The sequence below is a fragment of the Salmo trutta genome, chromosome 2 (genome assembly GCF_901001165.1).
Source record: "Salmo trutta chromosome 2, fSalTru1.1, whole genome shotgun sequence".
Classification (NCBI taxonomy): domain Eukaryota; kingdom Metazoa; phylum Chordata; class Actinopteri; order Salmoniformes; family Salmonidae; genus Salmo; species Salmo trutta.
The window spans coordinates 68708719-68725884 of NC_042958.1; the positions used below are offsets into that span (position 1 = coordinate 68708719).

Below are 17166 nucleotides of genomic sequence, written 5' to 3' on the forward strand. Positions count from 1 at the left end.
GTTTGGAGTGTTTATCTGACAAAAAAATAAATAATAATAATGTCCCCCTCATTTCTAAAACCAAAGTTGAGCCCCTGCTTATTTAATGTGTAGCCTAATTAACTGCAGGCTTTCCCAAATCGTAGTGGGAGGACCATGCAACATATCATCGTGTGACTCACAAATTTACTTCGATATGATGGTTATTATATAAAGATTTGTGCACTGCCATTTCTCATATAATTAATTTTACCAGCACAAAAATATCCCATCATGTCTAACAAACAAACTGTCTCTCGACATTTATAAAATCGTACCTGCATTTCCTGTTTCCATCAGCCCGGTCGTGACTTCTCTCTTGTGTCAGGTAATTCATCCGCATCAAATGGTTGGATGGGAACCTGGTTAATCATATGATATTTTCAGATGAAGTAACAGAAAAAATAATGATCTTTTATATTATAAAAATGCAGATGCTAGTTATAACATTTTAAGAGACATTGCTTGTTGTTTGTTTAGCTAATAGGTGCTTATTTCTTGCTTGGATAGATCATACTTGACCTATTTGTGTGCTCATTGTGGTAGGTAGAGATAGAGTTCTTTTCCCACTGGTCATTGAGAAATTGGTGGTGTGTGGTTGTGTGTCTGTATACTCCTGCCCTCTGTTGGTTTAATATAGCACTACATATAAAAAGACTGAACCCATCTTGCAAATTTAGCATAAAACACCTATTTTTGTACATGGGGAGCATATCTCGATGAGGGAGTGCATCTTGAAACAATATCGGCTGCATATTAAGAGGATAGATTTAAGACAAGAAAGGAATCAGAGGGGAAAATGATACAGGCATGTTGATTTGTGCTGTCTGTGTCTATTTTATCTGGACTGGATACACGTCTGCTACACTGGCTCTTACACATGCACTGGCCCTGTGGACTTATCTGTGAGTGAAAGTGATCTGTCGGTCCAAACCAAATCTGTATATTTTCATGGGAGGATGACATATCATTCAGTGGTCTCTGGGGGTCTATGGGGGCCAAGGAATTCCCTCTTTTCCTCTTGACAAAATTTTAACTGAAAGACAGAGAAGGTTTTGGGATTCGTTTGGGGTGGGGGGGATGGAAACAATAATATGGTCTACACTCACTTTTGAATGCTTCAGGGAAAAGTGTGCACTGTGGTAGCCTATGTTCTAAATCCTCAGCACTAAAGCAGCCGACCCTGCTTAGCTTCAGAGGTAAGCCAGCAGCATACCACCCTGCATACTACTGCTGGCTTGCATCTGAAGTTAAGTAGGGTCGGTCCTGGATGGGAGACCAGATGCTGTTGGAAGTGGTGTTGGAGGGCCAGTAGGGGGTACTCTTCCCTCCCATCTAAGGAAATCCCAGGGCAGTGAAGGGTACATTGCCTTGTGTAGGGTGCCGTCTTTCAGATGGGACTTTAAACGGGTGTCCTGACTCTCTGTAGTCATTAACAATCCCATGGCACTTATTGTAAGAGTAGAGGTGTTAACCCTGGTGTCATGCCTAAATTCCCAACCTGGCCCCATTCCATCAGTCCTAACTGGCATATATCAGCTGATGTGTTCTGGCACAAAATGGTTGCGGTGCATCACCCAGGTGGAAGCTGCACATTGGTGGAGAAGGTGAGTTTTCCCCTTCCTATGTAAAGTGCTTTGAGTTCCTTGGTAGAAAAGCACGATATTAATTAAATCCATTCTCAGTGTTCTATGTGGGAAGACAGCCTGCCTTCCTATGATAAGAGCTTCCAGACAGGCAGGAGCACAATAACCCCCATCTCCTCTCCATCCATGACATACTACACGTAGCCTAGGAAGGTAGGGCAACAGTTATGTAACCGCGTTAAGTGATTCTACCGTCTACTAAACATGAAATATGACTGTTCCATTCACATTGTGATGTAGGTGGCGTCTCAAATGGCACGCTATTCCATATATCCTTCAAACTCAACTCTGGACCTCGAAGCCAGTTCCACTGTGTTTTTTCATTGTTGCCCTCTAATCAGGTACTAATTTTGACCTACGACGCCAGGTGGGTGCAATTAATTATCATGTAGAACAAAAAACTAGCAGGCTCTGGACCTCGTAGGGTAAGAGTTGAGTACCCCTGCCCTACATAGTGCACTTATTTTGACCCCGGCCCATATAGTGGATAAGATGCCATTTGGGACAAGCCCCTGACCTGTTCACCGGACGTGCTACCTGTCCCAGACCTGCTGTTTTCAACTCTCTAGAGACAGCAGGAGCAGTAGAGATACTCTCAATGATCGGCTATGAAAAGCCAACTGACATTTACTCCTGAGGTGCTGACCTGTTGCACCCTCGACAACTACAGTGATTATTATTATTTGACAATGCTGGTCATTTATGAACATTTGAACATCTTGGCCATGTTCTGTTATAATCTCCACCCGGCACAGCCAGAAGAGGACTGGCCACCCCTCATAGCCGGGTTCCTCTCTAGGTTTCTTCCTAGGTTTTGGCCTTTCTAGGGAGTTTTTCCTAGCCACCGTGCTTCTACACCTGCATTACTTGCTGTTTGGGGTTTTAGGCTGGGTTTCTGTACAGCACTTTGAGATATGAGCTGATGTAAAGAAGGGCAACATAAATACATTTGATTTGATAATCAGTTGATAGAACGGCAGTCTGATGTTAAATCTGGGTTATAGTATTCATAGGATGAGATAAGATGAGGAGCAGATCCAAAAATCCCCAAAAAGACTGGACTGCATTTTCATCAGGATGCTCACAAGCAATTTCAATATAGCTTGGCTTAGGTCAAAAACAAGTGGATAATAGGCTTTAGTGGTCACTCAAGGGACATATATGTGTGTGCGTTTCCTCTGTCTCCTTTATGTTTTCATGCAACGCTATTACATAATGACTCAGTGTGTGTGTGTGTGGGGGGGGGGGGGGGGGGGACTGTCTCCACGCATGCTCCATTCTCTGGCCTGAGGGGAATGTCGGCTAACATCAGCATTGGAGTGTGTCTCGCTCCAGCGACCACGTGAAGCACACACACTCTTGCTTCGGGTGTGATGATTCTCCCACAGATACCTAGCACAGCGCTCTATAGACTCACAGAGAGAGCTATAGAAAACATACAGTATATCCAAACATAACAGTATCGAATTGGTTTATTTTTTTTATTTAACCTTTATTTTAACTTGGCAAGTCAGTTAAAAACAATATCTTATTTACAATGACGGCCTACCCCGGACAACGCTGTGCCAATTGTGCGCGGCACTAAGGGACTCCCAATCACGGCTGGATGTGATTCAGACTGGATTAAGTAGGTCTATATGACCGACAGACAAACAAGATGCAGATCACAGTTTAGACAGACAGAACATAAAACATTAACACAGACAATGCAACACATTATAGATACCAAACAGCGACACAGACATTTCTATGACAATAACAAGATATTTCTGACTCGTGCAAAAAAACACACACACCAGCACCACAACTAAAATTCCTGCCACTGACAAGCGCACTAACTAACTATCGTTCTTTTCCATCATAAATTGCTCGTATTGTTATTGCCATTTCTTTAACTGTTTTTGTTAGGGTTTCTGTTATAGGTGCATGGTATGGGGAGAGATGAGAACATGAGCAATGTTACAAATTTAACTATTTGCTCTTTGTACTTTTTGCTCTAATTGCATTTTTTAAAAAGTAACCTTTAACTAGGCAAGTCAAGTGTGATACAGCCTGGAATCAAAACGCGGTGTCTGTAATGACGCCTCTAGCACTAGAGATGCAGTGCCTTCAACCGCTGCGCCACTCGGGTGCCCGAGGAATAATCTCATACAATCCTCGCTAATAGCCACACGAATCAAAAATCCACTTTTTCTAATCCAATATTCGGAGAATGAGAAATCACTGCAGCTGCCGCACCATGACAAGTATTGCCACTCCCTTGATTTAAAGATCGCTACCTCCAGCGCGCCAACGCGTTCCTTTAGCCGTACATCCATTCGTCACTAAAACGCATTGGCTGCTGATTCCGTCACGCCCATAACCACGAGCGCGTGGCGGGACCTTTGTTGCGTACGAGTTTACGCGTCGCTCGCGCGTCTGTAACGCGGTAACACCGAAATGGGAGATTGACATCGAAAGAATCAAAACTGAGGGAGGGGACATTTCTACCTATCCACACTAAGGGGGAGGGAGAGTAAAGCCTACCTGTATGATAGAGTTGGCATAATGTCGACGGTAAAATAGTTTACAAGTATTTATTTTTTGTTTACAACAACACCGTGACAACTTTTGAGGGAGAAACGCTCCGAGCTGCCCAATGAATGGAGTTACCTTTTGCCTTGTTGGAATTCCACCTCGCTCTGAAAACGAAGTAAGTGCACTTGTCGTTGAGAAATTGCTTCTTTCAATTGCAATTGACTTACTGTAACTGTTATTTAATTGAACAAAAAGTAGTTCGTCTTTCTCTTGGTACGTTTTGTTGTTGTCATTTAGCAGTCGCTCTTATCCAGGGCGATTTACAGTAGCATACATTTTCCCTACTTTTTCGGACTGGTCTCCTGTGGGAATCGCCATGCTCTACCAACTGAGCCACACGGGACATAAATATCTGGTAGGCTAAATATTTTCCAGGGAGCGAACGTTCGTGCTCTTATTGTAAGCTTCTCCGCGGGGGGGACGGGAACGACGACGACTCATTGTGTACTAATGTAATGTAGGCTACACTCAGTACACTACACAGTTTTGTTGTATAGGCTACACTTTCTATCAGTCTAAAAACGTAATGCAAAGGCTGCTTGCCTTTAGCTTGAGCTGTAATGTTGTTTTGCAATCTTCTGCACCACACAATAGTCTATACACTGGACTTGTACAACTATTAACACATATGAGGTTGTGCGACTATTTGATATGAACATAATGTACACATCTATTAGTAAAGAAAATATGTGCAACGTTCGCTTGTTCGAATAAAAAAAACAGGGGCCACATTATTTTAGGCATGCACTCTAAGTTATAGGACAAAACGGTGAATGCATTTGTAAATAATTCAAGTGGTGTTGTCAACTTGATTTCATGCTACTACCTAAAAGCTTTTTCATTACTGTAATGGCGTCCCCAAGAGCTTTATACTACAATACATGCTTTATTATTCTGTTATAACCTACTGTAAGAAAACTTCAACCTGATTTTCCACCATGGTCAATGAATGCACTACTGGACATTTACATTGTTTGACTGTTTGAGGCTTATATGCACCCCCATCAGAATATAAGTAAGGGTGGGTGGATGTGGGAGTGAGACAATATGAAATTGGGTTCGAATGCATCAATTTCCATATGTCAGCCCACAGGTGCAGCCCCGTAGACAGAAGGCACATTGTAGCCGTTACACTTTCTTCACTGTTACAATATTGAGGGTTGGGAAAATATGTTGTTCATTTGGGCTACATTGTTTCAGGAATCTGGGCTATCCCATGCTTTAACTGCTGGAGAGACATATAGACTGCCAAATGACTCATGGTCTTCAAGTTGCCATACATGTTGTCAGGCAAACTGATGGCCACATTTAACCAGTTGCACTGCAAAGGAGGTTATTCAGATAACAGTAAATTAAGAAAAAAAATTAAACAACTTATAGTTTTACTTGTAGTTCACATTGACTTATAGCTTGCTTGATCTTCAATTTAGGCTACATGTGTTGTGTTTACCGTTCCAAATTTCAAGCACCACATGTGACAATTTTGTTTCCGGAAGTTCATTGATTCAACTTCTCAAACTTCCAAATGTCTTCCGTTATCTAACTTTCTTCCAAATTACCCCATTGGATTATGTGTGCTCAGTCAAGCAGACTCCTCTTGCCTTATATGTCCAGTATCAAGCCTTCAAGCATTTGCTGAAAGCTCTAAAGTAAAAGGGCAATTAGTTTGTGCCGCCGTGGTTGCTTTGGCCTGATGTAGTCACATGGGTAAACAGTAGCATTTCTCCAAGGCATTTAGACTCTACTTTAGGCTATACAACCTTTCAGGCAGATACCTAGTCCAATTGTTTAGGCTCAAACTTAAGTAGAAATGCGCCTAACAATTGCAAAATGTGTTGCATCATATGGACAGGCTATATACAGTACCAGTCAAAAGTTTGGACACACCTACTCATTCAAGGGTTTTTCTTTATTTTTACTATTTTCCACATTGTAGAATAATAGTGAAGACATCAAAACGATGAAATAACACATATGGAATCATATGTTATATGTTAAACAAATCAAAATATACAGTTGGAGTCGGAAGTTTACATACACTTAGGTAGGAGTCATTAAAACTTGTTTTTCAACCACTCCACATATTTCTTGTTAACAAACTATAGTTTTGGCAAGTCGGTTAGGACATCTACTTTGTGCATGACATAAGTAATTTTTCCAACAATTGTTTACAGACAGATTATTTCACTTATAATTCACTGTATCACAATTCCAGTGGGTCAGAAGTTTACATACACTAAGTTAATGTAAGGGCTGTCGTCGGAAGAAGACCAAGGTGCAGCGGAGTTAGTGTTCATTTTGACATTTAATTCAAACAAAGAGAACACTATACAAAAAAACAGGAAAACCGACAGCCAAACAGTACTGACAGGAAACACACTGAACAGAAACAATTACCCACAAAACCCAAAGGAAAAACATGCTCCTTATGTGTGACTCCCAATCAGCAACAACGAGCTTCAGCTGTGCCTGATTGGGAGCCACACTCGGCCAAAAACAAAGAAATACAAAAACATAGAGAAAGGAACATAGAATGCCCACCCAATGTAACACCCTGGCCTAACCAAAATAAAGAACAAAACCCCTCTCTATGGCCAGGGCGTTACAGTTAACTGTGTCTTTAAACAGCTTGGAAAATTCCAGAAAATGATGTCATAGCTTTAGAAGCTTCTGATAGGCTAATTGACATCATTTGAGTCAATTGGATGTATTTCAAGGCCTACCTTCAAACTCAGTGCCTCTTTGCTTGACATCATGGGAAAATCAAAATAAATCAGCCAAGACCTCAGAAAATAAATGGGAGACCTCCACAAGCCTGGTTCATCCTTGAGAGCAGTTTCCAAACGCCTGAAGGTACCACGTTCATCTGTAAAAACAATAGTACGCAAGTATAAACACCATGGGACCATGCAGCCATTATACTGCTCAGGAAGGAGACGTGTTCTGTCTCCTAGAGATGAACGTACTTCGGTGTGAAAAGTGCAAATCAATCCTAGAACAACAGCAAAGGACCTTGTGAAGATGCTGGAGGAAGCAGGTACAAACGTATCTAAATCCACAGTAAAATGAGTCCTATATCGATATAACCTGAAAGGCTCCTCAGTAAGGAAGAAGCCACTGCTCCAAAACCTCCATAAAATAGCCAGACTACTTTTTGCAACTGCACATGGGGACAAAGATCGTACTTTTTGGAGAAATGTCCTGTGGTCTGACGAAACAAAAATAGAACTGTTTGGACATAATGACCATCGTTATGTTTGGAGGAAAAAGGGGGAAGCTTGCAAGCCGAAGAACACCATCCTAACCATGAAGCACGGGGGTGGCAGCATCATGTTGTGGGGGTGCTTTGCTGCAGGAGGGACAGGTGCACTTCACAAAATAGATGGCATCATGAGGTAGGAAAATGATGTGGATATATTAAAGCAAAATCTCAAGACATCAGTCAGGAAGTTAAAGCTTGGTCGCAAATGGGTCTTCCAAATGGACAATGACCCCAAGCATACTTCCAACGTTGTGGCAAAATGGCTTAAGGACAACAAAGTCAAGGTATTGGAGTGGCCATCACAAAGCCCTGACCTAAATCCCATAGAACATTTGTGGGCAGAACTGAAAAAGCATGTGCGAGCAAGGAGGGCTACAAACCTGCCTCAGTTACATCAGCTCTGTCAGGAGGAATGGGCCAAAATTCACCCAACTTATTGTGGGAAGCTTGTGGAAGGCTACCTGAAAAGTTTGACCCAAGTTAAAGAATTTAAAGGCAACGCTACCAAATACTAGTTGAGTGTATGGAAACCTCTGACCCACTGGGAATGTGATGAAAGAAATAAAAGCTGAAATAAATCATTCTCTACTATTATTCTGACATTTCACATTCTTAAAATAAAGTGGTGATCCTAAGTGACCTAAGACAGGACATCTTTACTGGGATTAAATGTCAGGAGTTGTGAAAAACAGAGTTTAAATATATTTGGCTAAGGTGTATGTAAACTTCCGACCTCAACTGTATTTTATATTTGAGATTCTTCAAAGTAGCCACCCCTTTGCCTTGATGACAGCTTTGCACACTCTTGGCATTCTCTCAACCAGCTTCATGAGGTAGTCACCTGGAATGCATTTCAGTTAACAGCTGTGCCTTGTTAAAAGTTAATTTGTGGAATTTCTTTCCTTCTTAATGTGTTGAGCCAATCAGTTGTGTCGTGACAAGGTATGGTTTGTATACAGTCCATATTATGGCAAGAACAGCTCCAATAAGCAAAGAGAAACAACAGTCTATCATTACTTTAAGACGTAAAGGTCAGTCAATCCAGGAAAAGTTTCTTCAAGTGCTGTCGCAAAAACCATCAAGAGCTATGATGAAACTGGCTCTCATGAGGACCGCCACAGGAAAGGAAGACCCAGAGTTACCTCTGCTGCAGAGAATAAGTTTATTAGAGTTACCAGCCTCAGAAATTGCAGCCCAAATAAATGTTTCATAGAGTTCAAGTAACAGACACATCTCAACATCAGCTGTTCAGAGGAGACTGCGTGAATCAGTCCTTCATGGTCAAATTGCTGCAAAGAAACCGCTACTAAAAGGACACAAATAAGAAGAAGAGACTTGCTTGGGCCAAGAAACACGAGCAATGGACATTAGACCGGTGGAAATCTGTCGTTTGGTTTGATGAGTCCAAATTGGAGATTTTTGGTTCCAAATGCCGTGTCATTGTGAGACGCAGAGTAGGTAAACGGATGATCTCTGCATGTGGTTCCCACCATGAAGCATGGAAGAGGAAGTGTGATGGTGTGGGAGTGCTTTGCTGGTGACACTGTCGTGATTTATTAAGAATTCATGGCACACTTAACCAGCATGGCTACCACAGCATTCTGTTGCGATACACCATCCCATCTGATTTGCGCTTAGTGGGACTATCATTTGTTTTTCAACAGGACAATGACCCGACACACCTCCAGACTGTTTAAGGGCTATTTGACCAAGAAGCAGTGTGATGGAGTGCTGCATCAGATGACCTGGCCTCCACAATCACCTGGCCTCAACCCGATTGAGATGGTTTGAGATGAGTTGGACCACAGAGTGAAGGAAAAGCAACTAACAAGTACTCAGCGTATGTGGGAACTCCATCAAGACTGTTGGAAAAGCATTCCATGTGAAGCTGGTTGAGAGAATGCCAAGAGTGTGCAAAGCTGTCATCAAAGTGTGGCTACTTTGAAGAATCTAACATATAAAATGTATTTTGATTTGTTTAACACTTTTTTGGTTACTATGTGATTCCATATGTGTTATTTTGTAGTTTTGATGTCTTCACTATTATTCTATAATGTACGGCTAATGGACAAACCAAACAGACTTGGATCGTGTCTCATGATATGTGACTGTGCCAGTGAGTGCTAATGCAGTTATTGATTGATTAGTTGATTGATTGATTGCAATGACCTATGTTAGAAGCCTCTATGCACCCTTTTCAGAAGATTCACTAGTGTTTCCCATAGCAACGGAACCTTAAGCCGACGTCAGGTTTGATAATGATCTGGGTTGTGTTCACTTGGCACAACACGGTACCAAACTGAATGAAACGGGCTAATACTATATAAACTTGTCCAATAAGAAGCACTCATATGGGGCCTACGGAGTGGCGCAGCGGTCTAAGGCACTGCGTCGCAGTGCTAGAGGCGTCACTGCAGACCCGGGTTCATTCCCGGGCTATATCACAACCAATCGGGAGTCGTGTACGGTGGTGCACAATTTGCCCAGTGTCGTCTGGGTTAAGGAAGGGTTTGGCTGGGGGGGCTTTACTTTGCTTATCGCTATCTAGCGACTCCTTGTGGGGGGCTGGGCGCCTGCAGGCTGACCTAGGTCTTCAGTTGAACAGTGTTTCCTCTGACACATTGGTGCAGCTGGCATCCGGGTTAAGCGGGCGGGTGTTAAGAAGCGTGGTTTGGCGGGTCATGTTTCGGAGGACACATGACTTGACTTTTGCCTCGCAAGCCCGTTGGGGAGTTGCAGCGATGAGACTAGATAAAAAGGGGGTAAAATACCCCCAAAATAATAATACCAATAAATAAGAAGCACTCATATTAGTTTTCTGTTCTACAATGTTTTAAACCTTTTTGCTACAGTGTGCCCTAATAAACACGATCCTGAATGACCATTTGCACTCCAGTTGTAATGTTTACCTTTGTGTTACAGTGAGTGACAGATTGGTATGCCTGCCAATACAGGTTCCTGTGGTAAAGTAGATAAGCCAGGTACTGGTCAGACCATGGGAAATGCCTTTGCTTTCTCCGTGAAGCTGGTCAAGCTGGAAGGGAGGGGTATTTGTTTGGGATTAAGGTACATTTGGTTCTGTGTCATTTGGACAAGCTCAGGGTAACACTCAAAAGTTCACAAATTTGCAGTGGGTAAATACATGACTGTTTCTACCCTCAACATCAGCATCTTTGCATCGTTTGACAAGTCAACAACAACAAGACAAGCTGTCTTCAGCAGAAACATATGGATCATACTACCATTACCACCCAGTCCTAGGCTAACATATTTCAAGCTGCTCACCACCTTCTCCCACTATCTAACGCTGGTTCATCTCACCACCATCTCCCCCTATCAAACTGTTGGTATGTACACTATACAGTGCATTCGGAAAGTATTCAGACTCCTTGACATTTTTCACGTATTGTTATGTTACAGATTTATTCTAAAGTGTTTTCCTCATCAATCTACACACAATAATGACAATACCCCATAATGACAAAGCAAAAACACGTTTTTAGAGCAAAACCATTGTCCGTAGAGCTCTGAGACAGGATTGTGTCGAGGCACAGATCTGTGGTCGCGTACAACACAGTGGCCTCCATCATTCTTAAATTGAAGAAATTTGGAACCACCAAGACTCTTCCTAGAGCTGGCCGCCCGGCCAAACTGAGCAATCGGGGGAGAAGGGCCTTGGTCAGGGAGGTGACCAAGAACGTGATGGTCACTCTGACAGAGCTCCAGAATTCCTCTGTGGAGATGGGAGAATCTTCCAGAAGGACAACCATCTCTGCAGCATTCAATCAATCAGGCCTTTATGGTAGAGTGGCCAGATGGAAGCCACTCCTCAGTAAAAGACACATAACAGCCTGCTTGAAGTTTGCTAAAAGGCACCTAAAGACTCTAGAGGAAACTTGGCACCATCCCTACGGTGAAGCATGGTGGTGGCAGCATTATGCTGTGGGAATGTTTTTCAGAGGCAGGGACTGGGAGACTAGTCAGGATAGAGGGAAAGATGGATGGAGCAAAGTAGAGAGAGATCGTTGATGAAAACCTGCTCCAGACCACTCAGGACCTCAGACTGGGGCGAAGGTTCACCTTCCAACAGGACAATGACCCTAAACACACAGCCAAGACAACGCAGGAGTGGCTTCGGGACAATTCTTTGAATGTCCTTCAGTGGCCCAGCCAGAGTCCGGACTTGAACCCGATCAAACATCTCTGGAGAGACCTGAAAATAGCTGTTCAACGACGCTCCCCATCCAACCTGACAGAGCTTGAGAGGATCTACAGAGAAGAATGGGAGAAACTCCCTAAACACGGGTGTGCCAAGCTTGTAGCATCATACCCAAGAAGACTTGAGGATGTAATAGCTGCCAAAGGTGCTTCAACAAAGTACTGAGTAAAGGATCTGAATACTTATATAAATGTGACATTTCAGTTTTAGATTTTTAATAAATTAGCAAACATTTCTAAAAACCAGCTTTTGCTTTTTCACTATGGAGTATTGTATGTATATCGATGAGAATGAGAATTAAAAAAAACAATTTTAGAAAAAGGCTGTAACGTAACAGAATGTGGAAAGAGTCAAGGGGTCTGAATACTTTCCGAAATTACTGTATATACAAAAGTATATGTATATACAAACGTGGGCCTTCAAATTTGTCGATTCGGCTATTTCAACCATACCTGTTGCTGACAGTTGTATGAAATCGAGCACACAGCCATGCAATCTCCATAGACGAACATTGGCAGTAGGATGGCCTTACTGAAGCGCTCAGTGACTTTCAACGTGGCACCATCATAGAATGCCACCTTCACCATCTGGCAGACCGACGGAAAAATCCAGGTTTGGCGGATGCCAGGAGAACGCTACCTGCCCAAATGCACAGTGGAAACTAAAGTTTGGTGGATGAGGAATAATGGTCTGGGGCTGTTTTCATTGTTCGGCCTAGGCCCCTTTGTACCAGTGAAGGGAAATCTTAACGCTACAGCATACAATGACATTCTAGACGATTCTGTGCTTCCAACTTTGTGGCAACAGTTTGGGGAAGGCCCTTTCCTGTTTCAGCATGACAATTCCCTGTGCAGAAAGCGAGGTTCATACAGAAATGGTTTGTTGAGCTCGATGTGGAAGAACTTGACTGGCCTGCACATAGCCCTGACCTCAACCCCTTCGAACACCTTTGGGATGAACTGGAATGCCGACTGCGAGCCAGGCCGAATCGCCCAACATCAGTGCCCGACCTCACTAATGCTCTTGTGGCTGAATGGTAGCAAGTCCCCGCAGCAATGTTCCAATATTTCGTCTAAAGCCTTCCCAGAAGAGTCAGTTATAGCAGCAAAAGGGACCAACTCCATATTAATCCCCATGATTTTGGAATAAGTTGTTCGATGAGCAGGTGTCCACATACTTTTGGTCGGGATAGTGTATGTCCGGTGGAGTGGAAGTGTTGGTGGAGGGGGAACCATAATGAGTGACAGGGAGCAATTGCGTTGACCCCAAATGGGAGCGATTATTGTTGTGTGTTGTTTTCGCCGAGAGGGAGAAATGGAACGGGGCTTTACTGTATAGAAAGGGGGTGGGAGGCACCCTGGGACAGGACGGGTCTTGCTCTGAAATGCAGACATGACAATGAGCCTCTGTTGAGCTGGGAACAGGGCAGGGGCAGGGAGAGATGGAAGGGAATGAGGTGGGTCGATGCGATGTGTGTGCGCGTGCGTGTATGGGGCAAAGTTGAAAGGTCAGGCATAGAGCTGCTGCTCTGTACCTAATAAATGGCTTAATGGCTATCCCAGGCCTGAGGTAAGAGCTGGGGTTTCCACCCAAAGTGACTGGGAAAGGAGTGTGTGTCTGTGTCTGTGCTCAAGTGCGACTGCGTGTACGTACACATTTTAGACATTTTAGACATTTTAGTCATTTAGCAGACGCTCTTATCCAGAGCGACTTACAGTAGTGAATGCATACATTTCATACAATTTCATACATATCATACATTTATTTATTTTTATTTTTTTATTTTTTCTGTGCTGGCCCCCCGTGGGAATCGAACCCACAACCCTGGTGTTGCAAACACCATGCTCTACCAACTGAGCTACAGGGAAGGCGTGTGTGAGTACGTGTGTGTGTGTGTCCTTTCATGTGAGTGTGTGCGTGCGTGCACATATCTATGTGTGTGTGTGTGTGTGTGTGTTAGAACAAACACTGGCTCATTATTCCTCCAGCAGGTGGGCTGCACAGGAATGTGTCAATGAAAGCGGGATGGCGATTACTGTATAGCAATGGAATGAAGAGAGAAAAGAAAGACCCAATAAAAAATAGGAAAACAAAGCGCGAGAAACTTCCAGAGAAAGTGCTAGCGAGCGTGGGAGCTCGATATAAAGCGATAATAACGGCAGAGTGAAAAACATGAAAGAGACAAAGATAAAAGGGAGGGGCAGCGGTGGGCACGGGCATCAGGTGCAGTCAACAAAGCCCTCTGCTCCCAGCGAGTGAGTAGTGCATAGGGTGGGGGGTAGGGGGTGGATGTGCCTCCCCCCTTTAATCCAGAATACTCTCTGTGGTGTCTGCCCCATCTGGATGCCCAGCTGCTGCCCTGAGCATTAGGGATTGTGTGCCGTGGCATGACCCCCATTACCACCCCCACTGTGAATCCTCACCTGACACCCCCTTTGCCTCTCCAGGGAAACCAGCGTCATACCTCCTTCCGTTCCTCCATTCTCTTCATACCTTGCTGTCAACACAACAGAGAGCATGTGTAACGGAGGGCGTTCAGTCAGTGAACCACACTCAAGTAGCTTTGCCTGAAATCTGAAGACTTGTGTTAGCTTGCCGACCTAATGCCTAGGCTTTAACACAGCAGACCAACAAAGACTTTCATCAAAGAAAGGTTTGGCCTACATCTTTGATAAAGTCTTAGCACAGGAAACTATGAAATAGGCAAAGCATCAGTCATCCTAAGCTGCATTCGGATAAGTGTTATCTTCAAAGCAGAGTTTGCAGCCATTGACTTTTGTAACTGCATATCAGAATATCTCATATTGTATTTAATCAAATGGCTCTTATCCAAACCCTGATTGGCTACATATCATCACTTCAGACACCGTGGCAGAGAAGGCAGTCTTAAAATAGACATGCTTATTTTGAACGGTTCAAGCAACACTCCGTCCGGCTTCAAGCATGCCATATCAATGCACCACAAAGCAACGGACCCTAACTCAATTCAAAACAATAGACTTTCTGCCCCCGCAAGGCTTGTCATAACGCCAATGTGAATATCCCTATCCAATGGGAAAATGGCAATTTTTTACACATTGCGCACTGCAGGCGTTGTCCTGCTTGGAATGTCAACCATAAGGTTGTTAACTACCATCATAGGTTCACTTTGAAGCTGTGCTGTCCCTATAATCCACAAAGACCCTACGATACCATTCAAGAACATGCATCTACATGCCTGGGTCATGTTTATTAGGGCACGTAACAGAAACTGTTTCAAAAGCTCGGTAGTTCCTCCCAAGGACCTTATCATGGACTACAGGAGAAAGAGGGCAGAGCATGCCCCCATCCACATAACTAAGAACTAAGAACTTAACATGGTCCACACAGACCCGCACAGTTGTGAAGAGGGTACGACAGCGCCTCTTCCCCCCCAGGAGGCTAAAAAAATTTGTCATGGGCCCTCGAATCATCAAAAAGTTCTACAGTTGCACCATCGAGAGCATCTTGACTGGCTGCATTACCACTTGGTATGGCAAATACACCACCCTCGACCGCAAAGCGCTACAGAGCGTGGTGCGGCTAGCCCAGTACATCACTGGGTCTGAGTTCCCTGCCATCCAGTATGTCTATATCAGGCGGTGTCAGAGGAAGGCCCGAAAAATTGCCAAAGCCTCCAGCCACTCAAGCCATAGACTGTTCGCTCTGCTACCGTCCGGCAAACGGTAGCATCGGCTCTCGGACCAACAGACTCCGACATATATTCTACCCCCAAGCCATAAGACTGTTCAATAGCCATAAGACTGCTAAATAGTTAATTAATGTTTACCCAGAATATCTGCATTGACCCTATCTTGCACTGACTCTATGCACACTCACAAGACTATACACAGTATACACACTACAGTGAGCTCCAAAAGTTACTGTCCCAATACTGGAGCTTACTGTACTGTATATACACACTGATACTCTGACACAAAACCCCCACACATTCACATACACTGCATACGCATACTGACAACACACACACACACACACACACACGCACACACACACACACACACTTTTACACTCATCATATGCTGCTCCTACTCTGTTTTTTATTTTTCTCTTATTATTATTTATCCTGATGACTAGTCACTTTACCCTGACTTTACCCTGCCTTCATCTACCTAAAATACCTCATACCCCTGCATATTGATCTGACACTGGGACTCCCTCTATATTGCTCCATTCTTGTGTATTTTATTCCCTTTATGTTTTTTAATTTATTTCTTACTCTGCATCGTTGGGAAGGGCTAGTCTACACCCTTTGTATTCTGCGCATGTGACAAACATAATTTGATTTGATTTCCCCGTTTGAGTCTGCTGTCATCCGTTTGGTGCCTAATGAACACAACCCTGATTTTAAGATGGTGTTCTTCCCTGTTGTTTCCTTCCTGCTGTAAGTCCTTTGAAATGCAATGCTATGTATCCCCAAACCAAGTGCCTTTTTCCCACTGGCTACCACACAAGGCCCAGTGTCTATGGAGAACAATGGCTGATACAGATGCCTTGGTCAGTTGGTCAGGCCACTGCTGTGGGCTTTGTAAAGGGGGGTCTGTGGTGAATCATGGCCCATGCTGGAGACATGGTGTCCACAGTGAACCTGCTTGACATGCTGATCTCAGAACAGCTAGTTTGGCTACAATAGGGCGTCTTTGTTTGGGCCCCTGATGAAAGGTCCTGATTTGCCATTAACACTGTGCTTTGTTAGTGCGGCCATGATGGGGTCAGTTTGGTTGGAAACTGTTGAACACGTACAGGTATGGCCTGCGTGGGGATACTGGGGGTCAATCTGTTTCTAGGGTTCATGATCGGGCTCATTCAAGAGTGCTGAAATGTTACAGAATGTTCAGCTAGAAAGTGGTTGTAGAACAGACATCACTCATGTCTGTGCATCACTCTCAGTCATGTAGAATCGATACGTTCCATTAATTTCTATCTGTCACATTCAAAATTAATAAGAGCCTACCGTCAGAGTGGAACTGAACTCCATTACATAGCCGCCTCTGTCCAGTTCAGACACAGTCAATCACCCCAGTCTTCCTCTCACAAGAGAGTGCTGTAGTTAACCCATTCGCCACTCTGGGTAGTAATAGTTTGGGTAGTTGTGTGGTGCTGGACACAGAGGCGGCAGACGAGGAGGGGATTTCTACCTTATGTTTGGAGGAATCAGTGGTACAGTCATGGGTGCTCAAATGGCAGCCTGTTTTCAAGAGAATATAGCATGGGTGCCAGATTTTCAAGGCATATGTGCCAGTTACTGTATGTTCAGAAAGGAATAGATGAATAGACGACATAAAACATAAGACACAGTAGAACTGTGAAACTGTAAGGATCGACGCTGGAGACAGGAAGCAGGTACATGTCACGGTTGTCGTCGGTGAATGAGGACCAAAACGCAGCAGGTACGTGTATGCTCA

The 17166-nt window shown here is 43.7% G+C and overlaps 1 protein-coding gene across 6 annotated transcripts in view; it reads left to right on the forward strand.

Annotated features, from left to right (window-relative positions):
- LOC115161792 (rho GTPase-activating protein 23) overlaps positions 1 to 17166 on the forward strand; it is a 70576-nt gene that overhangs the window by 19526 nt on the left and 33884 nt on the right. For 2 of the 6 annotated variants that reach the window (XM_029712572.1, XM_029712576.1), the window contains exon 1: positions 3993 to 4356. The exons of 1 other annotated variant lie outside the window; for it this stretch is intronic. In XM_029712572.1, coding sequence (XP_029568432.1) covers positions 4303 to 4356 — 54 coding nt within the window. In that variant the 5' untranslated portion in view covers positions 3993 to 4302. Of the gene's footprint in view, positions 1 to 3987; positions 4357 to 16478; positions 17152 to 17166 lie in introns of those variants that run through there. 3 more of the 6 variants (XM_029712606.1, XM_029712597.1, XM_029712581.1) reach the window with 3 other exon arrangements.